Raw genomic sequence first — 21198 nt, forward strand, 5'->3', positions numbered from 1 at the left:
CACATCTTTTCCTCAAGATAAGAATTTCTCCAGTCTTCTTACAAAAACTTTAACCAAGGAACTTTGTACAGACTGTAAATATCTGAGTGCTGAGCTAGCTTTAACGTTAGCATTTTGTTATTTACTTGTTTTAACTCACTTCATGTTCTGCAGTATGCCATGGAGCCCTCATTCTCCTGAGGTGGTGGTTCAGAGCGCACTGTGCTTGTGGGCACGTTAAGACTTCAGGTTACAGAGCATAGCTCAGCTGAAAGTTCTTTAAGTGCAACTTGCTTTGTTTTGCAACACACTCGATGTCTAAATGGAAGTTGCATGCCATAACATTTAGAGCCTCAGGAGAAGAGGAGAATGGATTGGCTCTGTAGTGTTATTTGCTCGGTACGTGTGTATTGTTAGGGGGTCATTTAATAAGATATATAGTGTTTAGATAGTGGCTGCCACACCTGGAAGTGCAAATTCTTGGCATGACGGTGTCTTGGAGGACATTTATATTAAGGCTTATTCTGTTCTAGCTGATGGGTAGCATTGACTTTAACAGATCCTCCTGCCACCCCCAGCCCTGTCCTGTGTACAAAGACCTCAAAGCAAAATGTGTTTAACTTGTGACTATGTTTTTTTCCTCCTCACTTTGTCTTCTGTAAGATGTGCCTCCTGGGGAATAACAGAGGGACCTGCTTATTTGGCTAATATGCACTCTTCCTTCTACACAAGGACCTTTTGAGAGGGAAAATCTCTTTACTCTATGGTACTTTACAGCTGTTGTTGCTACCATGAATATTAAGGATTAGAAATGCTTAGTGTTGTAAGACTGATTATTTTGGGTCAAATTTTCCCCTTGGCTGTAAAGAGGTCCTAAAACTCACAGGAGGTGGGAGCCAAGCCTCTCCCCTGCAGCTGTGCTGTACAGCCTGTCCCCATGGGAACCCCCAGATACTGGTGCAGAATTCCCCACCTACCTTAATGACGATCAGAACAGCAAGGAGTGATGATCGGTAGCTCGCCTATTCATGCAAACAGATAGGGCACAGCAGTGCTCCCATAATGGCAAAGCTTCTGGATGAGCCATAGTGTCATAGGATATGGGAGGAACAGATCTGCAAGGGTGGGATCGAGCTGCCTCAAGGATCTTCGGTCCCCGTGTAGGTTCATGCCACAGTAATAAATTGCTGATGTTGTTCCAGTTGAAAACTCTGGGTCTTTTTTCCCTCAAGTCCCTTAGTGTGTCTTTTTGTGTGACAGACAATGGTTTGGACTTTTGGCTCCTAAAATTGTGATTAAACGGCACTGTGGAAGAGAGTGTTTCTTGAAATTGGGTCTTTGCTGGCAACATGCTTACCCCAGTCTTTCCCCCTGGAGCCAGCTAAAAACTCCAGAGCCTGATATGGGAGAACCTAGAAGATTTTTAAATGATGAAATGGAGACCTTGACTCTTTATAACAGTTGCTTATTATATTGGTAGTCATTGGGTTTTGTAGAACTGTTCCACGTTCCACCAAAACACAGCAGGAATCCAAAAGTTAATGTTCTGTTCATTCATAATCATTAGTTTGTAGGATTTATTGATGGCTGAACTAGTTAAGAGGTTGCTTCTGTATTATGTAGGTATCATGGACTTTTCTCAAACTCTCTAAGGTGGTGCACTATGGAATAAAAACAGTCCATGGGAGTTTTTAGATGTCCTGCAGTAGTGAGATTTTTAGAGCTGTTTTTAAATTCTTAGTGAAATATGTGAGACACAGCAGGTCACTTTGGCAGTTTAAAAAGTCCATTTGTTCATTTTCTAGGACTTAAATTTATTTGCAGAAATTCTGCAGAATGAGTAAGTGATTTGAGAAGCAGGATAATTGTAACAAAAAATGTCAGGCACTGTTGTTCTTCTCAAATCAGAGTAAACTATGCCTGACATTTTGTTGTTGTTGTTAAATTATGTTATTGGGCTTTTAATGGCATTGGTTCTGGGACTGTTTTTTTTTAATGTCAAAATTAGTGAGGAGCATTGTGTGAATAGGAGAGATGCCTGCCAGGACCTTTATTTTTTTAACATGTGGTAACTTATAGTGAAATCTGATCCAGCTACAAATAAGACACGCTCATTTAAGCAACAGTCCTAATCGTAGCAGCATCTCCCACCATGATAAGACTCCTGCTTCTGGTGCAAAGATGAGGATAGAGTAGTTGTTAATGTAGTTCATCCTGCAACACAGCCAGCAATAAAGGCAGTCTGCTGTTATTTGAGAGCAGAGAGTAATTTAATATTCTAGCACTCAACTTAGTTTGTCTCCAACTCACCGAAATGTTATATGGAAAGCACTGAGCAGTGCAGATGAATCCCTATTGAGAAGGACACGCATCGCTTGCTGTGCACGCAGTCTTTCCAGAAACAGTCCAACATGAAGGAGAATGGAGTCCTGTTGGAAGCAGGAGCCATTGCCTGGCTTGGAAGATGTCCTAGATGTGGCCCTACGTTTCATGATCAGGCAGCCAAAGAATTTGCAATGCAATCTACTCAGCAATGGGATTATGCTTCAAAAGCACTAGGTGCATTTACAAAAAAAAAGGTTTTGTCATCAGAATCTGTTCCAGATGATAATTTAGAAATACAAACAACAGACCCCCCAGAATAATACCATTAATGTTGCAGACCCCAGAAATGATGCATTGGAGAAATGCAGGCCACCCAATTTCACTTCGTAGGTTGACTCAGAAACCTAAAGTTTGCAATAAAATCAGTATGCCTTTTAACCTTTCTTGCTGCTGATGGTCTCGGAATGCCTCCCATGATTTATTTTTTTTTTTTAGCTGACAAAAAAGTCTTTACTGCTCCCTGCTCAGCTTCCAAATCTCCAGCAACCTCCCAGACAACCTACACGGTCCAGTTAAGTGTTCTCTTTGCTGATGTCTGCAAGAGTCACTCAATAAATCAAATTCCACTTCCAAGCAGAGATTATGAGAACCATAGCCTTGATTATAACTATGCATTTTCCTTTTAATGCACTAGAAAATTTTCCATATAAAAGGTAAATGAGGGTGTTCTGAATTTTCAGTTTGGTAAGCCATGGGTTACTGGGTTCTGTGACTGCAGCAAAACGGGGGGTTAGGTTTTCAGGAAAATCAGAGCTCGGATCATAGCGTATTTTTGCATTCCTGCCAGTCAGTTGAGAAGTGGCATTGTTTTCAGGATTCTTCCAACCTGTAGTTACTTATTTCCCTGTTATCTTGATGTCAAAATGTATTACATAGGAAATTACTGTTTAGTTACTTCCTCAGCTGTTTTCCAGACGCAGTATTTCTAAAACCTTCTAAAAATGTCATTTTTCCTGATTGCTAGTCAGATCAGCATTTAGTAAAACACCTAGATGATTGCAGTTTGTGTATGAATATCCCAAAAGGCCAAACCTGACAGCTCTGTGTTTTTCAGCATGTCAGCTTCCCATCCTTTCAGTCGCGTGGTTTTTGGCTTTAGAGTTCTCTGCTCTGCATCCAGAGAAGGTTGGAGAGACAAAACTTGCACTGTGGAATGCCTCCAGTAGGCAGTCCTCCTGACTTAAGCAACTCCTTTAAATTTTCCTTAGGCTCTCCAGGGCTATTTTGTTTGACCTTTATTTAGTTAGAGTATCCCTTCTAGGAAAGCAATTATTGCCAGCCCCTTGGGTGGTTGCTGTAAACTGGGTTTTGCTGTACTGGAGCAGTTGTGGTCACAAGCTCTGTAGTTAAGCATCAGCTCTAGTTTCTAACCCTTTCTTCTTCATAACCTGAAATAAATTAATTTTGGTTTCAAAGTTTCCATAGTTTGTCTCAGTGTAACAGTGACTTAGGTGTTGGGTTTGGCTTTTTTTTTTTATGTATTGAATTAGGGAGAAAAAGAACTTTATTTTTGTCCATCAGTTTTTGTTATTGCAATTACATTAGAAGCTTGAGGAGTGAAGACTTTCAAGAACAAATCCTATTTTTACAAACAGGAGGCAGCATTGAAAAACCTGCCTATTTTGATGAGTCGGGCAGAAATTTAAAAGAAAAATTAATTAGTTGTACTCATGAATCCTTACTCTGATAGCTTCATGAGTAAGTAGTGAGAAGCTTTCCATGAGTTTCTTGAGCATTTCTGTTAAGTGCCCCCACAGAGATACTCAGTCTCACAAGACTGCAGTTTAATCTAGCTCAAGGACTTTACAAACTCCACAAATCAAAGACCTCTTTTTTTTTTCTTTTTAAATTCGTACTCTAGAAACATTTAGCAGCATCAGTTAACGCTAGTGTAGTGTTAATGCTGAGCTATGAAGCATTTCAGCATCAATAAATTTTCAGATTTTCCCATGGAAAAAATAGCTTGCACTTAATACATGTATCCTATATAGTTGTTTCTATTCCCTTCTTTTTTTACCTGGTTAAATATATCCATCTATTTATTGCTATGGCATAGCCTTGAAAATTCACAGGATGTTCAGCTTGATCAAATAACACAATGAAGACCGTTGCCTTTCAAGTGTTGAATTTCTTAACCTTATGCATCAGTGCTACATATTACTATTTCTATAAATATAAATAAATAAAATAAATATAAAATAAATAAATACAAATAAAGTAAAAAACTCCAAAGGCTCAGAATGAAACCGGACTTTATTTTTTCATTAGGAATTTCACTTTAGATTCTCAGGTATTGATTTAAATGTATGAACACCTATATTTAACCCTGAAAATTTCCAGAGTTTTGAAGATTTCCATGCAAGAGAAACTAGTGTTAGGATGTACACACGTGTGTGCGCATGTGTACACAAACCCACCATAATTTGTCCTGTGGATAAGTTGTTTTAGGGTATACTTTTATTGAGACAGAAACTGTGACCTTACTAGTGTATGAGATTCAGAGACTTGTATAGGAACAAGGTAAAACCACAGGTAGGAATTGCTGAATAATTACCTTTAGACCAACCTGAGCAAGAACCTTCCCAAGAGGGCAAGCTCATTTAATGGTTCCTAAAACTCAATCTTGTGGATGTCAATGGTCATGCTTGATTATTTGCAGCAGTGTTTTATGAAAAAGCAATAAAAATGCATTGGGAGTGTACAGAGGAAAAAGGGAACAATAAATGGTTTTAGTTTTTCAATTGAGTCCCTTTGGTGTGAACAGGTAGAGGCTACGTTTCATGCTGCTGTGCCTTAGCTATTTGAAATGTGCGTATGTGTGTGTATCTACCCAAAACACTGCTGTGCTCTGCTAGCTTATGATCGACAAGAGACCAGCAATGAGAGGAAAAAATTCTTATGTTTGTTTTAGAGAGAAAGCAATTACAGTTACGGTTAAAGGATTAACCTGTTTTTCCAGCTACCTGTACGCTTATCTGCAAGGCCCTTTGGAGAGCCACACTAACGAGTACAAAGCTTGGCGAGAGGTAGAAAATGTCATGCCGTACACTCTAGATTATTCCTGATGTTAATTACACTCTTCCACTTCTTTCCTTCCCTCTTCTGGGGTCTGAAAACTGTCCCACAGTAGCAAATGCTGCAACAGCGACAACCGAATAGCCCCAAGTATCCACTAACTTATTTAACCAGAAATGTCTGCGTGCCTTCGGTGCGAATGTAGGTTACGCATACGTGCTAGTTTCAACAACTTGGGGAGCAGGTAGCGCTGCTGAGAGAATAGCTGGTTCTCACGTGATTTGAGGTGTTAAAGGTAGGCTGAGTGTTTTGGTGGATAAAACACTGGCCTTTCGACCTTGCTTCCCGTCCAGCTAGAGATCTGGAAATAAATGAGTTTACTGCTGACACTCCAATCCCAGCAGACGAAACTTCACACCAAAATGCCCCCACGTATAATTTGTCACGTTTGGCATCTGCTACTAAGAAAAGAGCAAGAAGCGACCTGGTGCAGAGATGTAATCATCTTTCACCTTCCTGCTGGGGGTGGGAGTATAACAGGGACAATCCAGAAATGCTTTCAAGTCTGGGCCTCTGAGCCACCTCCAGACATTGCTGTCTTCTGCAAACTTGTTACTGGTAGGAAATCACCTGCCATTAGGTTTGTGCAAGGCTTTTGAAGTAGATTGGCTAGAAAGTCAGAAATGGATTTTTTTCCTTTTTTTTTTTTTTTTTTTTTAGGAATGTTGTGAAAGAAAGTTGTCCTTGTAAGAGTAAATCTGAACATGTACAATACTGTAATTTGCTGGTCTCGTTGAAACAGCTCGGTAACTGCAGTGCATTTGTTACATGTAATTGTACCTGGCAGCATTTCTGGTGCATCTAAAACTTAAGTTTGTCTGAAAAAAATCACTATTTGGCCACAAAGTAAAATGCAACTACTGTATAAAACTATGTGTATTCTTTGAAAGCTTTAGTAAAAGAGAAGCTGGGGTGCATAAAAATTCTTTAATCCTAGAGATTTTTTAGGCTGAAGTGATAAGCCAGAAACGCTTTGTAAAGCACACACATTATTTAATAAATACTGCCATTTCAGCATCAATGGACAAGTTGCAGAATAGGAGTATCTGCCCAGAGGAGATGATAATTTCAAAGACAGGGTGTGCTGGGGAAACCCAGAGGAGAGAGGAACTGAAGTTTGGTTTGCTGGGTTCTGCTAACTTCCCTCTTGTGGCCATAGAGCCATAGGACCATGGCATTTCCTTCTGCACAGGCGTTCACACTGAGGAGAGAGTATTGCAAAATAGCAGTAGCTGTGGGGAATGGGAAAATTTAACCCTTCACAGAGAGGAGTTAGCAGATGAGAAGAGGGAGTAAAACCTATTTGTACCGAGCGTGGGGATCCATGGGGAATACCAACCTCTGCTGCCCACAAAGTATAGCTGAGCTCGTCTTCAAGCCTGCATGGCTCTGCAGCCTGGCTTTCTTCTGGGGACGTGTTGATGACAGGCTGCCATTGTTCTGCACCGTGGCTGTCCGTCAGGCCAGCCCCCAAAGAAGGAGGTAGGAGGAATACAGGTTTGATCTTAACACGTAGTTGGGGACTTTGCCATCGCCTTCTTGAAGGTTTTAGGTGGAGAGCTGTATTTGCTGTTTTCCTGTTATAGGGAGATTGTGGGCTTTCTCTTCCTTCAGAAAGGATGTGATAAATCTCAGACTTCCAGTTGCTTTGAGAAAATATTTCACTCTCTAGAAATTGTCTGTTGGGGTAAGACCTCTGAAGGTGTGTAAAGCATGGGATGCTTTTGGTGTATATTACCAGTCAAGAACTACTCCCAGATTTCATTGACGTGAGTGTTTCCAAAGAAAGTAAGGAACTCAGAGCTGTATCTGTTGGATTTGCTTCTTGAGTTTGTCCAGGCAAACCCCCAAACTGGACAGAAAAGAGGGGAAAGGTGCCTTGTCCATATTTATTTGTGTGTTTGCTGTTCATTATTTATTTCCTGAGCCTCAGTTAGCATCTCTGCTACTGCTCTGCTTAGTGAGAGCAAACAGATCAGGAGATATTTTGAATAATAGGTTTGAGAAGTAGGTGAGGATAACACTCAGACTCGTAATTCAAGTTCTTATTGCGTCGGTGCAAAGGTTTGGTTGACTTCTGGACGCAGTGTTAGGTGGTTCATTCTTCCTCTGTTCAGACCTCTGAAAAAAAGAAGATACAGATAGTAATGTTATCATTCCCTTCAAAAGAGAGGGCTTTTGGAGGGATTTTCTCAGTATTCTCGTTCTCAGGTCTTCATTTAGATAATGTGACTTGCCCTAACTCCATGGAAGTCAATGAGGTTTATACCAGAGCCTTGGCACTCTATAAATTAAATATTAGGAGCAGTGTTTGAAGTTTAAAGCCCTCCCTCCTCCTGCTAGCTCAGATTTTCTGCTGCTGTGCTTTTTTCTTTATGCCTGAGCACCTTGCTGACAAGTGCTAATAACAAAATGCCAAGAGAGGGTCCAGTCGGAGTTACCACACATTAAACATTCTGGACTTGTCCTTTTGCTCATAGATTGTGCATAATTAATAATTAAACGGTTTCAGTTGTAATGGGTTGACCTTCTTGAACTGTTCATTATTCACAAGGCAAAGGCATCACTCAAACTTTTTTCCTATTGCCCTTCCCTGTTCTCACTGTGTGTGCACAGTTCGGCTGGTTTTGAGAAATCAGAGGCTGATCTTGTCTTCTCCTGCAGCAGATCCCAGTTATGGAAGTGTTACTTGGATGCTTAGGGTAATAGCCAGTCTTGGGAATAAGCTGCCTGGGGATGTAAGAGGCCAGTGGTACCTTGACCCTTACAACCGTTTGCGTCTTTACTGCCATTTTAGCAGCATCCCCAATATATAGGTCTTCATGATATTGGTTAAAAGGTATGGCATTTAACAAAGATGAAAGAACCATTTCCCAGTTTTAAATGAGTATACCTATTACCCACTCCTTTAAAATCTAGGTTTTCTACTTTTTTTGCCTCTATAGTATGATTTCATTGTGCAGGTGGGTAAAATACAGCAGGCCATCGGAGTGCAGCTGGACTGTTCCCTATGGTTACATCAAATGTGACTATATTGCATCACACAGACGGCGTAGACTTGATAGAGACATGTGTAGCTTTGCTTTATTTCCTCATATTCCCATCTCTTTGAGTGTCAGCCAAGGTCCGGGGAACTTTAGGATACAACATAGGATGTATTTACTTTGTATAGTTTTGGAAATTTTTGCTTTATACCTGGTACAACAGCATTGTGATTGCTCAAGTTACAGAGGTGGCAATAGCAGCACTTTCTCTCATTAGAAATAGTTCTAACTACAAAATAATCTCACCTTTCTACTACTCAAATGGTCTTTTATAGAGCAATATCAGAAATTGAAATATTTTGGTTGTTGGTTTCCCTGGGCAGATACTGAATGGAAGTTTTCTCCTTCTAAGGTAAAATGCAGCATTTGAGGCAGCTTTTCAGTGTTCACCTTTGGAAGCAGTTGAGGGTCTGTACTTTCCTGGTTCAGCTAAAATCAAAATCTGCCGCCTTCTCCTTTATCTTACTTCTGCTGTAAAGCAACAATTGGTTCATAGGTACAGGAGTGAGATTAAGCTTTTTGTCTGCACTGACCTTTTTGCCCTGAAACACACTTGCCAGCAAGTATTTCCTTGAGATTGATGCACTCTCCCAAAAGGCTTTCAATTTGTCAGGCAAATAGCCAATAAATTTGTGGGCATCCACTCTAAACTCCTTGGGAAGACTACATTAAAGCATCTAGTTTTCATACTGAGATCCAGTTGGTGTTCATCTCCACCCACCCACCCACAATCTTTTCCTGAGCTCCTCAGAGCAAAGCAACCAAGGCATGGCCATGACTGACAGGTCTACAGCAGAGAAGAGTAGGCCTGGATGGGGTTGAAATACCTGCATTGTACAGAAAAATGTACCAAAAAAAAAAAACCAAAAACATTTACTTTTATCCAGGCAAAATTTTCTTGCATGCTTGTGCAGGAGCACCTTGTCTCGGGGCTGTGACGCAGTACAGGAGCTGCGTGGTCAAGGCGATAATACTGCCGTTGGAGCAACTTCTTCCCTTGCCTGCATGAACCCTGATGCCAGCTTAGCTTGGGATAGCCAAAGGGAGATGCTGGTGGCTTCAGAGCGGTTCATCAGCTTCTCCTCCCCTCTCATAATGAAGTTTCACTCTATTATGGGTCCGTCATATCTTTGTGATTGCAGAAATTATCACCTACCAAATTAGTGTGAAGTGCCGTATGCCTGTTTTGTTCCCCAGCATGGACTGATCCGAGCTGGCAGCCCCATTACGGGGACGTTTGTAGCAAGCTCCTCACTTGCATTTTACTTAGAATAAACAGCGGGGGTAGACTGCTGGGCAGAGTCAGTTCCCTGGGGAATGGGCTCTGATAGCTTTGCCCTGTGGTTTTCAAAATGGTCTGTAATATGTGCCCAGGGTATTTCACAGAATTGTAGAATACCAGGTTGGAAAGGACCTCAAGGGTCGTCTGGTCCAGCCTTTCTTGGCAAAAGCACAGTCTAGGCAAGATGGCCTGGCATGCTGTCTAGCCGAATCTTAAAAGTGTCCAATGTCGGGGAATCCCGCTTCCCTGGGGAGGCTGTTCCAATGGGTGTTTGTTCACACTGGGAAAATTTTCCTCTTGTGTCCAGTCGGAATCTACCCAGGAGTAACTTGTACCCATAACCCCTCATCTTTTCCATGTGACTCCTTGTAAGAAGGGAGTCTCCATCTTCTTTATAGCCACCCTTTTAATACTGGAAGATGGTGATGGTAAGTTCATTTCCTACCCGTTCTGCTTTGAGTCTGTCCTACCTGGGAAAGTGGCTTTTGCCCCTCAAGGTGCAAGCCCAGGAAGGCTCTGCTGGACAAGAGAAAATGTCGGGGAGAGGTAAAACCTGCTAGGCTCCACACTGTATAAGCAAGCCTGACATTTGGCTCTGCATTTTCTGTATTAATATGAGTAATTTTCATGCGCAGTTCTTTGAAGTGGAGAAAGTTTAATTGCACTGCTTATTTCCTTGTGTCCCTTCCACTCTCCAGTGGAAACCTTCCTATATTGATGTCATTTATAAGTTTAGAAACAATAACCTCTCCCTCACCCGGTCTAAGTTCAAAGAGAATTTGGGCATGTTATATCAAACGCTCCTTGTATTTAATAGAAGTCTTTGAAAATTGTAAAGCAATTTTGGCTTCTCCTTTTACTCTTCAGTTACTTTTGATTTAATTGTATTTTCCAGCAGTTTCCAATTGTTGGAATTGGAAACAAAGCCTTAATAAGAGTTCTAGTTAATTTTCTGTCTTGTAATTACCGATCTCATTTTTCTGATAATTGGCCACAGCAATTATATGTATATTTACTAATCACATAGGAGGCTCTGCAGTTGTGTCTATCTGCCACCATTGATAATGGCACACACATTGCAGAGGTGCTTTTATCATCTTCTTTTTTCCACTACATCAAAGCTATTTCCTCGCATTCTCAATAATGAATACATGCATGCATTTGACACAGTTGTGTGCTAGAGAAATTGTTTGGCTCCCACCAAATGCTGCACGCTCTGAGTTTCTTGCCTGCAGCGCTGGAAGGTTGTATGTAATGATATATTGCTCATCCAAATGGCCAAAGCACTCCAAAGCACAGTGAGATTAAAATAAGTCATTCCTTTGTTAATTTAAATAGGTGCATGTATCATACTTTGCAGGGTACTTTGTGTAGGGATGTCAGGGAGGAAAAAAGCCGCCGAAAGGTATTTTTAATAGCAAATGAGAATAGATGAGAATGGAGTCATTTGCAGCTGCCTGTTTTATGTGGCTCTCTTGTTCCAACTGTAGGTCTAATGAGATGACACTGTTAAAGTACTCTGCAGTGTAATTTCATTACATCCTGAGCTGTTACACTATAAACACAGTGGAGCTCTCTGTCATTCTTGGAAAAACTCCTAAATTCGTAAAGCCCTTCTTTGCAAATGGTGATGTTGTTTGTTCCCTGTTTGTATTTTTTTTCTGTGCTCTTAATTTTTTTTTTCTTTCATAAATATTGGGTGGGTATTTTCTACCGCTAGACTGGTAAATCCTGCATTTTTTTCCTCTTAAAAATTCTTTCGCCTTTTAAATCTAGAACAGACAACATATGAGGACAGCCTCTAAAATGAATAAGTGTAAATAAACATGAGTGTAAATAAATAGCAAATGCAAGTGAAAGAAACAAAGGTCAACACAAGAATAATTTCACAGCTCTTTGTTAATTACAAGACCATTTGTGTGTTACTTAAATAATCATTAATTTCTCATTTACACTTTCCCTACCTTCCTTTTTACCCTGTGGCTATCATTGTCCTTTTTTCACCTCCCCTCAGTGTCTTTCCACATGTTTTTACCCATTGTGTAATACTCATTAGTTGAAATTCAGTGTTTTATAACACATTCTCAGAAGAATTTGTACCTTTCTCCCTCAAATTCTCTGTGTGAAAAGGGGGCTTTGTCATTTCCTTGCCTTTTTTTCCTTTTTTCCCATTTGTTTTGTCGTTGCTGTTATATTACTCTCCTTATAAAAAAAATTATCTTCTCTCCTTCTGACTCTGCTTCTTGTTTCAATCCAATCCCAGGAATCACCCGTCCTTCCAGCCGGGGAGTTCTCTGAGCCATTTGTACACTTCATCACTCAATGGTAAGCTCAGTTTGCAAACATGCCATGCCCTCAATGTAAATGATACATGCCATTAACTCTGCAGCTCTGTGAGACCTTATGGCTTTCCTTGCATCCTTTCTGGGAGAAGAGGGACTTGGGGGCCTTGGGCAGATGGGGCAGCAAAGCTAAGCAAACTGTTTAAATTATGTAAACGTTATTTACACAAAGGGTCGTAAAAGTACTTACAAGGGTTTTTCCTGTTTTAATAAACCTGCCCTGAATGTGGGTGCAGTCTTGTGCACTGAGACTCCCAAGAATTCATCTGGGGGTAAATAGGCCACAAAGACTCATGTGTATAGTATTGTTCAGGGCTTTTTAAAATATTACTTATAAAATTGCCTCAATATTTAAAAAGGCAAGCAGCCTTGATTAATTCATTGGCTTTTCAGTAAGTAATTTTTACTGAGAGTCGTATTTTAAAACACACCACTGGGTATATTTTCTTTCCTTAAAACTGAATAGTTCATTGAAAATCTTTTAAATTAAAGGAGGATTGGGGAGAGGAGGAATTTGTAGACTAAAAAGTACAGTTCTTGAGTGACTAGAGAATAGAAATCTTGAGGGTAAGCTATCCTAAAGAAACAAAGTGAAGGGAAAAATCTTTTTTTTTTTAACTGTTGCATCCCCCCGCACCCCTCAAAAAAAAAAAAAAAAAGGGGGGGGGTCAGCCATTTATGTATGGCAGAAGAAATAAGCTTGAATTCTGTAAAAATACAATGTGTTTGATGGAGAAACATCCCTTCTGCAAACATGCACTTCCAGAGCTGGATGCTCAGCTGTGCTAAATCAGATGGAGCCATCTCAGTGTGTGCTACTGCAAGCTGCAGCCGTGTGGCTGAGAGGGAATCCTGCTTCAGGGATGCGTCCTCCTCGAAGTCTTCGGCCCCATGCAGATCCATAGGTCAGGCTTCACAGCGCTTTCAGGTTCTATAATGTATGCCAGGACCACTGCAGCAAAAGTCGCCTAATAAAATTGAATTTTGAATACATAAAGTAGGAGAAAGTACCTCTCAGGACTGACATAGTATGTAACAAATAATACAGGCACAAAAAGCAGTCTGATTATCAGTTAATTAAAGTAACTAAATAATTAAAGTTTGTGTAACACAGGCCTCCGTTTTGAATAGTTTCAGTTTACAAAGAGCAGCGCTATTTGGAGGATTCTGCAGCGCAACTAACTGATGTGTGTGGAGGTCTACACTTTTTATCCTTGCAAAAAAATTGGTGACAGACTGGTTTAAAAAAAATTCTCATTGAGGCAGAGGGAGGGATAACCTGTGTTAAAATTTCCACAGATGTCAAACTGAAGCATAACTGATGGTGGCTAATAGCCTTATTTTCCCTGGGGATGCAGCTACTTTGGACTGTCAGATTAGAACTGCTACCAACCTACTCGTCAGACAGCTTGCATTACTTGCTAATGCCTGTATTATTTGATGCTTGTAGTTATTTGTAGGGAAGGTAAATTGTATCGTTAATACTTCCAATTTACAGCACAGATCATCTGGTATTTTAGATACAGTGTTATATTGGCTGTACTTTTTAGTGGGAGGCACTACTGTTTAAAAAAAGCAACTAAGAAGAAACTATATACTATTTAAGCAATCGATTCCTTATGAGTATTAGAGATGTCAAGTGAACGGCATATCAGACTTTATGCCAATTACGCCATAAACGCTGGCTGTTTGGATGTAATCCAATTAGTCAGTAGGCAGCTCCTGATGGTCACCTCTGTGCCATGTTATTGTGTTCCTTCATGCAGCTAAGCACAGCCTTCAAAAGCTAATTGCACCTGTTGCACAGAAAACTAGGACTATTTGGATGAGAAACATGATCTTATAAACAGGTTAATGCTGTGTAATGAACTATCACCCTGCAGTGTAATGGAAATAAATGTGGAAAAATTAAGGTAGAAACCCCAGGGTATTGTGCGTTCTCCTGAAGCTGTTTAGTGTTAGAGTTAAATTTCCCACCTGTTTGTATAATACTTTATGTCGAGCTATGTAATAATCCCTAGCAAAATGAGAATCAACTTACTGTGCCTTCTGAGCTGACTGGTTTTCAGTGATCTCTATATTTATACACTTCCATGGTTACAAAGAGTGTAGACCACTACATCCCGTAAGGGAAGGGATGGGAGGGAAGGAAGAAATCCATTAACATTTTGGTGATTGTTGGGAACCTTGTCTTCCATTGACACATGATACAGTTAAGAAGTACATTTAAATTCTTCGCTCTGTGTCAAAAGAGGGCATTTTCAGTATTTAAGCAGGTAGAATAAATAAGCAGTTGCTTATATGTGAACATTTTATTTTATGGCACATAGCATGAAAAAGCAACCAAAGGAAAGGCCAGCACCTGAAGATTTAATGGTAAGTGAAACTTCACAGCCCCTCCGTATGTATTTATCTGTGGATACTTTATATTCATGTATATAGAAGTGTATCCATTTTTTTCTACATTTTTCCGTATGTACAAATTTAAATCTAAACTCTTTCTGGCTTGTGCAGCAATTACATATTTACAGAAAGCACACAAACTAAAGGTGGAATTACGATTCCGCTGAAGTTGATGGGTATTTTGCTGTTACCTTCATCGTGGCCAAAACTTCACTTGTGATTTGGGGAATTAATACAGAACTTCCAAAGCCAGTATCAGGTTTCAATCAAAAACATTTTGATGCTTAATACACAGGTTTTTTCAGTTTGTATGTCCAGGGATTACAGCTTAATGTAGGTCTCTCTTTGTCGTCATTTGCCAGTCTTAACCTTTCAAAATCTGAAGATTGAAAACAGAAGATATGGTCAAAATAGTGTATTTTTAATGAAATGCAGGAGCCACTGTTTTCACTTATATTCATGTAAAATGAAATTAGATTGGCTACAGAAGATTGAGTTAATATGTAGCTTTTGTCTATGCATAGAAGGGCTCTCAGTGTTGGAATCTGAGCTCAGAGACCACTTCTTTTCCTTGCAATTGTCATGTTTTCAGTAAGGCAATAATAGGGTACCTGCTCTCAAGCTGGTCCCTTGTGTCTGTGCATTTGGTGCAGAGTGCTGTTTTGACTGTTTTTAAGCAGCTAGAAAAATACTATCTCAAACAATTATTACAAATATTTACAGTAACTTATATGGTAGATAAGAGTTGTAGTCCCCTCTGACTCGCATCAAATATCTTTGATTTTTAAATGTTTCATTGTTTTTCTTTATATGCTGTATTTCCTGTAACTTGGAGGCTTCCTTAAAATCATCATAATTTATTTTCTGTGCATTAAATATCTAGGAATAATTTTAACAAGGTAAGGATGTTTGCATCGTCTCATTTCTTGCTTACATGCTGCTAACTGCAAGTAGCATAAACAAGTATTTCTGTTGCAGCTATTCTCTAGTTAAAGGCTAATCTCTGAAGGTGCCCTGGGGCAGGTATCTCACAATCCAGACTAGTCTCAATTTAGATCCTGGTTAGTAAAGTATTTAACTGTGAATCTAATTTTAAGGATATTAACTTCAATAGATCTACATTTAAAGTAAGGCACCTGCTTAAATACCTTGGTAAAATGAGGCCTTAAAGTTTATCAGAGCCCCTCCACTTTGTGGTGTTGTGTGTTTCATATGAAAGGCTTACACTGCCTTATTTTGTCTTTTTTATTAACTTTTGATGGTTGGAAAATTCTTGCAGTTAGTCACATCTGAGAAAACTTGGAACAGGTTCTAGAGATGTAGACACATTTACCTTGTGCACTATTATGCTATGGCTGGATAGCTTAGCTATTAAAACAACGGAATAGGGTTTCATAAAACCTATATCTGTTTGTAAATGCATGTTTCAGTGATGCAATAGGCCTGCCACTTATAAATAAAACATCTGCAGATTGCACATACCCCCATAAGTATATATGTATGTTTGTAAGCAATAACACCACTCCAGGGTGTAGAGTCATAAAAATGAGGCCAAAGGGTGAGTGCCTGCAGTACCAGGGAAGTGCACAGATTTATCTTTACAACTACATGCCCTGGAGTGTGCTAGTCTCCTTTTAAGGAGGTATTTTGTAAAATAATTTTAAAATTATAGCAGCGCAGGAAAAAAAAAAAAAGCCTTCCTACTTTTTAAACAAAATCTTTTGTTTAATGCATTTTTCCCCTCATGCTACTTTCTATTCAATTATGAATGAACTTGCAACAACAAGTACTAAAGCATGAGGTAGATGGCTGCTGAAATCAAGAAGTGACCCAGTCCTTGCCTGCAATGTGGCTGACCCTCATAAGCTGCCCTAAATTCCTTCCCCCAGCCTGATGGGACCAGAGCACCCTGTGCTTTTCTGTAACAGACTCACTATTAGCTCAGTGGTTGCTCGCCAGTCAAGCCCTTTACATTCCTGCACTTACCCAGTCTTGTCAAGGAGCACTTTATTTATAAAACTCATATGCATATATACATTAGCATAATATGTCTATATACACACAGCATATCTGTACATACATATACATATGTGTATATAAATTACCATACTTTGTTGGAAAACAGGGCCAGAACAGAAGCTGTTACACATCCTCTGAATTCTAGAATTGCTCACCACAATATCCTAATTCTACATCATCTGTTTCTGAAACCTCTGTTGTAATTCTGACGGATATCTCCCTGTTAACTATCAGAGTGGGGAGAGTGATGCAGATACTATCAGTGAAATCCTGGACTTGTCAAGGTCAGCTTACTGTTGAGTTAAATGAGAGCAGGATTTCATCTTGTTCATTGGGTTTGGTTTGGGGTTTTTTTATTTAGAAGAAATGTACTAGCAAGGATGAAAGGTGTAACGCGTAATCATTGTTAGCTTCAGACAAAACAGTGGAGTGCGGGCTTTCTCCCCTATGGACATTAACCGTACTGGAAGTCACTATTTTGTAACCAATTTAGTATAATTAAAGACTGAAAGCAAAATGAAGGGAGCAGAACATCAATCTTTTTCTACTCTCCTGATAATCGGTGAATTGTTAAATGCACTTTAAGAGCCGACTAACAATACCTGGAGTGCCAGATTGGCAACTCCAGTGAAGTCACGGGGTTACATCAGGGATGGATTTACCCTGTCTATCATGTTAGGAAGCCCTTTTTTATAGAAATCACTATGCACATTTTGTCAGAAAATAGGGCCAAAGCCAAGGCTGTATGAAATTCCTATATAAAGTCAGGCTTTTTAGTACCATAGATATTCTTGTGCAAGCGAACACTGAATTTCCATAACAGCTGGCATAAATCAGGTTCCTGTATTTACCCTCACTCACTATGCCCTTTCTTCCATATACCCATCCACAAAACAAGATACATCAATTGCTCTCTGTATACATAATCAATGATTTAATTGTTTCAAAGTATTTCAAATTAACAGACTTGTTCCACAGGAGTGAAAAAAAGTAATTTCAGCAAGCAATGGGAAAATTGTCCATCCAAGGAAAGGAACAATCTTTATAATTCACCAGTGGTTATTCTGAACCTTGTGCTTACAGTGTCTGCTCTTTTGTCTCCAGTTTGTTCCCTCTTAAGAAGAGAAGGGCGTGCAGTCAATTAAATTGAACATACTTCTGTTTCAGCACAGGGAAGACTGTACAACATCTTAGCATATTCCTCTGTCTCTCCTCTCTCCCCTTCCAACTAGAAAATGAAAATCTCAACAATTCTTCTGTATAAAGATTATTTTTTTTTTTCCCCCCGTGAACTCCCTGTTTTCATCTAAAACATGGAGTTTTCTGGCATCACAAGCCTGGCTCCCAGAGACATGCAGACATGCATGTATATTTAGCAGTTGTGATATGGCGGTACGGGTAAGGTTTAAACTCCTACTCGTGCTGAGTGTATGGGTAGGCATCCGCGGGCTGGTTTGGCTCAGGAAGCTGTAGATCTGACTGTATTTACGGTATTTTTCAGAAGCTTTCCATTCTAAGCTCTATTTAATGGAATCTATGCATAGTAAGTAATCAGGTCAGAGAGAAGCAACATCCCCTGTTTGAGATCAATCGCTGGCTAATACTTTATCTAGGCCACTTTATTATCTCATGCTGATTCCATTCCCATTCTCCTCCTCCTTTGTAGCATGCACTTCAGCTGTGGTAAAAGTACGTATCGCATACATATTAAAAACATATACCCATTCTATCTGTATGTAAATGTGTGAGACACAGCTGGATATTGCAGGAGTTTGATTTACTAATAGTTATTATCTGTTCTAGCTGTTCAGAGGCAAAGAGAGTTTCAGAAAACAAGCTAGCGCAGAAATTGCCTTTATGATATCACTATCCTGCTTTGGTAATTGTTTAAAATCTCTTCTTTAGCTGGAAGCTTGGCCTTTTTATTTTGCAGATTGTATGTGCTTTTCAGAAAACCAGCAGAATTGTTGAAGTCTCTTGTCGAGTTTTTTGTTAATACAGCATTGAACTCTACCATGCTACGTAAGGCTATTTAAACGAAAGCGATTTACTTAAAGAAATTGTATTTGAAATACCAAATGTCAAGCACGTAGCAGTTATTCCTTTATGCTTTCCCAAGGATGCATAAAAGTACAGTTTTTAGGATGCTGCTTGGATTTCTCAAGGAAAGTATTGGGCAGGGAGAGGCAATGCTTTTGGCCAAGGATACAGTCACCTTCTGCACTTGATTACTTTTGCACAGATCTAACAATTTTTGTTCAAGTCTCCCAATTTTAAATAAAACTACTAGCTTCTCTCCTTTTTTAAGTTTAAATAACTGATGCTTTTTATGTTGGTGTTTTATTAATTTAGAAGATTGTATGATAAATTGTACATCATCCGTGTCAAAACCACTGACCTGCTGGAAAACATGTTGTTCTTTGGGTTTTTTTATTTTAATGCCTAGTGCAGTTTTGAAATTTCCCATTGCTATGCATTCAGCAATCCTTCTCTCCATTTCAGGAATAGCATTTAGACCAGGCACCCTGATCTCATTAGTTACAATGGGCATTTTTTCAGATAGACCGTTTGTTTGTATATTTAAATGTGTTAAGATATGTGTCAAGATATTACAGACTCTCAAAAATGGATTCTGGATGGCTGTTCCCCCATCTCCAACAAGCATAGGAAATTAAAAATGCAAAGCCTTTAAATTTTATTTTATATAAATATTAGTATATTTATTTTTTATATATATATAAAAATTATATTTTAAGTAGCTATATTCTAGAAGGTCTGGACAGTAGCACTTCTTACCAGGTAGAGCTAAACTTGTTTGCAGCCCATTGTGTTAAACCGTTGTTTGTAGCTCTTAGGAAACACTTTTATGGTTTAAACAAACAAATGGAGGATCAGCATAATCCTACCTGGATTCTCATATAAACCTTCAGAATGAAGCCAATGAAATACTGCCACTTATGTTTGTCAATAAAAGAGATTTCCCCCAGCAGCTAATTTGGCTTTTGCATTATAGCAGTGGCATCACTGACTGAGTATCAGAGATGGCTGTACAGGTTGGGTTTTTTGATGCTGTTAACTTTTGGGAAAGACCAGAGAGCCGTCTGCACTTTGCTTTTCACAAACACATCCTGTAAATCTTGCGAAGACAGCTTTACAGATAAATGTTTTCTGTCTGCACCTATCTAGATGTTTATGTGTCATTGCTGGATCGCAGTGAGCCAAGAATTTTCCCTCTTTGGCTACTTAAAAGTGTTAGGTTTTTTTTTCCTGAGCCAGTACAGGATCTCCTATCAGTGATGATTTGTCCAGCATAAAGTTGTCTGTGCTTGAGCCTGTGATGGATAGCTTTGTTTGCAAACATTTAGACTCTCCTCTGTCACAATGATCCCAGTCGTTCACCCCATGACAAGGAGAAATTCTGACAGACACCAAAACACATGCCAGATGTGAAGGAAAGGGCGCTCTCCTTATTTCCCAAGGAAAAAAGTACAGAGCCAAATACTTTAGCTGTTGTAAATATAGAATCATAGAATCATTTAGGTTGGAAAAGACCTTTAAGATCATTGAGTCCAACCGTTAAATATATATGATAAATATTTAAGTGTATATCTTCAATCCATCAATTCAGACATACAGTGGACAAGGAGTTCTGGATCAAATCCTGGATACACTGGAGGCGATGTCAGAATTTATATTGACTTCTTTGACGCTAGGATTTCACACTGGGGCTCAGGATGCTCTTGTTACTTACTGTGTGTCATTATCTTCCTCGCTCAGGGTAGGTCAAGAGTTGGAGAAAAAAATATATATTCTTTCAGGTGGCTGCATCGCTCAACCTATTGCCCACTCAGCTGAAATGGGGAAAGGTGGGTTATGGATCTTTCCCTCTCTCACTTTCCCTCTGTCTTTAAAAAAAAAAAAAAAAAAAAAAGCGCCGTTTCTGTCCTTAGGGGTATGATTTGTTCTTCTTTGTCACTTGAGAAATCAGCCATCAAAATGGAGAAATACATTCTATCAGTGTCACTAAATCCAGCAATTACAGAAGACTAAGATTGTGACAAGGTTAACTTGTGAGCATGAGAGTTTTAAGCTGTTATATTCATTCAGTCTTTTGCAGTCCTGTTGTTCATACGACCACTGACTTTTTACAGAAAACGTGAAGATCAGACTTTCTAACGTGCCCTAAAGCTGTGCAATACACTAGCACTTTCCAGTGAAATGTTGAAAGAAGTAACTTGAGTTGGCTCGAAGAAGTATTGAAAATCTAAGGAAATTAGACAAAAACAAATTGGCAACAGCTTAGAGTGATACAGTTAATATTTTTGGTTACTTGAGTCTCCTGGGCTTTGCAGTTTAATTTGAGCAAATGTTTCATTTGGCACTTCTGGGTGTTCTGTAGTTCTCCAGGCACAGAGACAAATATTTACATCTCGCTCATTTTGATAGCAGAATTGCAAATCTTTCAGTTATGATACATAGAGAAGTTGTGCATTTGTCTTGTTGATATTTTTATGTCAGCTGTCTTCCCTACATATTTATTTTTAAAAAAATATCTGTTACGTGTTCCAAAGTAGGAGCCATATCTTTAATTCCCAGAATATTTTCCTTCCTGTTCGTTCCAAATTTATGAAGGAATTTGCTCTAACAGGCAACTGTTGAAATCTATGTA

At 39.3% G+C, this 21198-nt stretch overlaps 1 protein-coding gene across 5 annotated transcripts in view; it reads left to right on the forward strand.

The window, feature by feature from the left end:
• Nucleotides 1-21198, forward strand: part of MAP2K5 (mitogen-activated protein kinase kinase 5) — a 140286-nt gene that overhangs the window by 102418 nt on the left and 16670 nt on the right. For 4 of the 5 annotated variants that reach the window (XM_075044657.1, XM_075044658.1, XM_075044660.1 and 1 more), the window contains one exon: nucleotides 12029-12090. In XM_075044657.1, coding sequence (XP_074900758.1) covers nucleotides 12029-12090 — 62 coding nt within the window. Of the gene's footprint in view, nucleotides 1-12028; nucleotides 12091-14437; nucleotides 14484-21198 lie in introns of all 5 variants that reach the window. The other variant, XM_075044661.1, reaches the window with a different exon arrangement.

The sequence above is a fragment of the Buteo buteo genome, chromosome 13, assembly GCF_964188355.1.
Source record: "Buteo buteo chromosome 13, bButBut1.hap1.1, whole genome shotgun sequence".
In the NCBI taxonomy this organism is placed as follows: domain Eukaryota; kingdom Metazoa; phylum Chordata; class Aves; order Accipitriformes; family Accipitridae; genus Buteo; species Buteo buteo.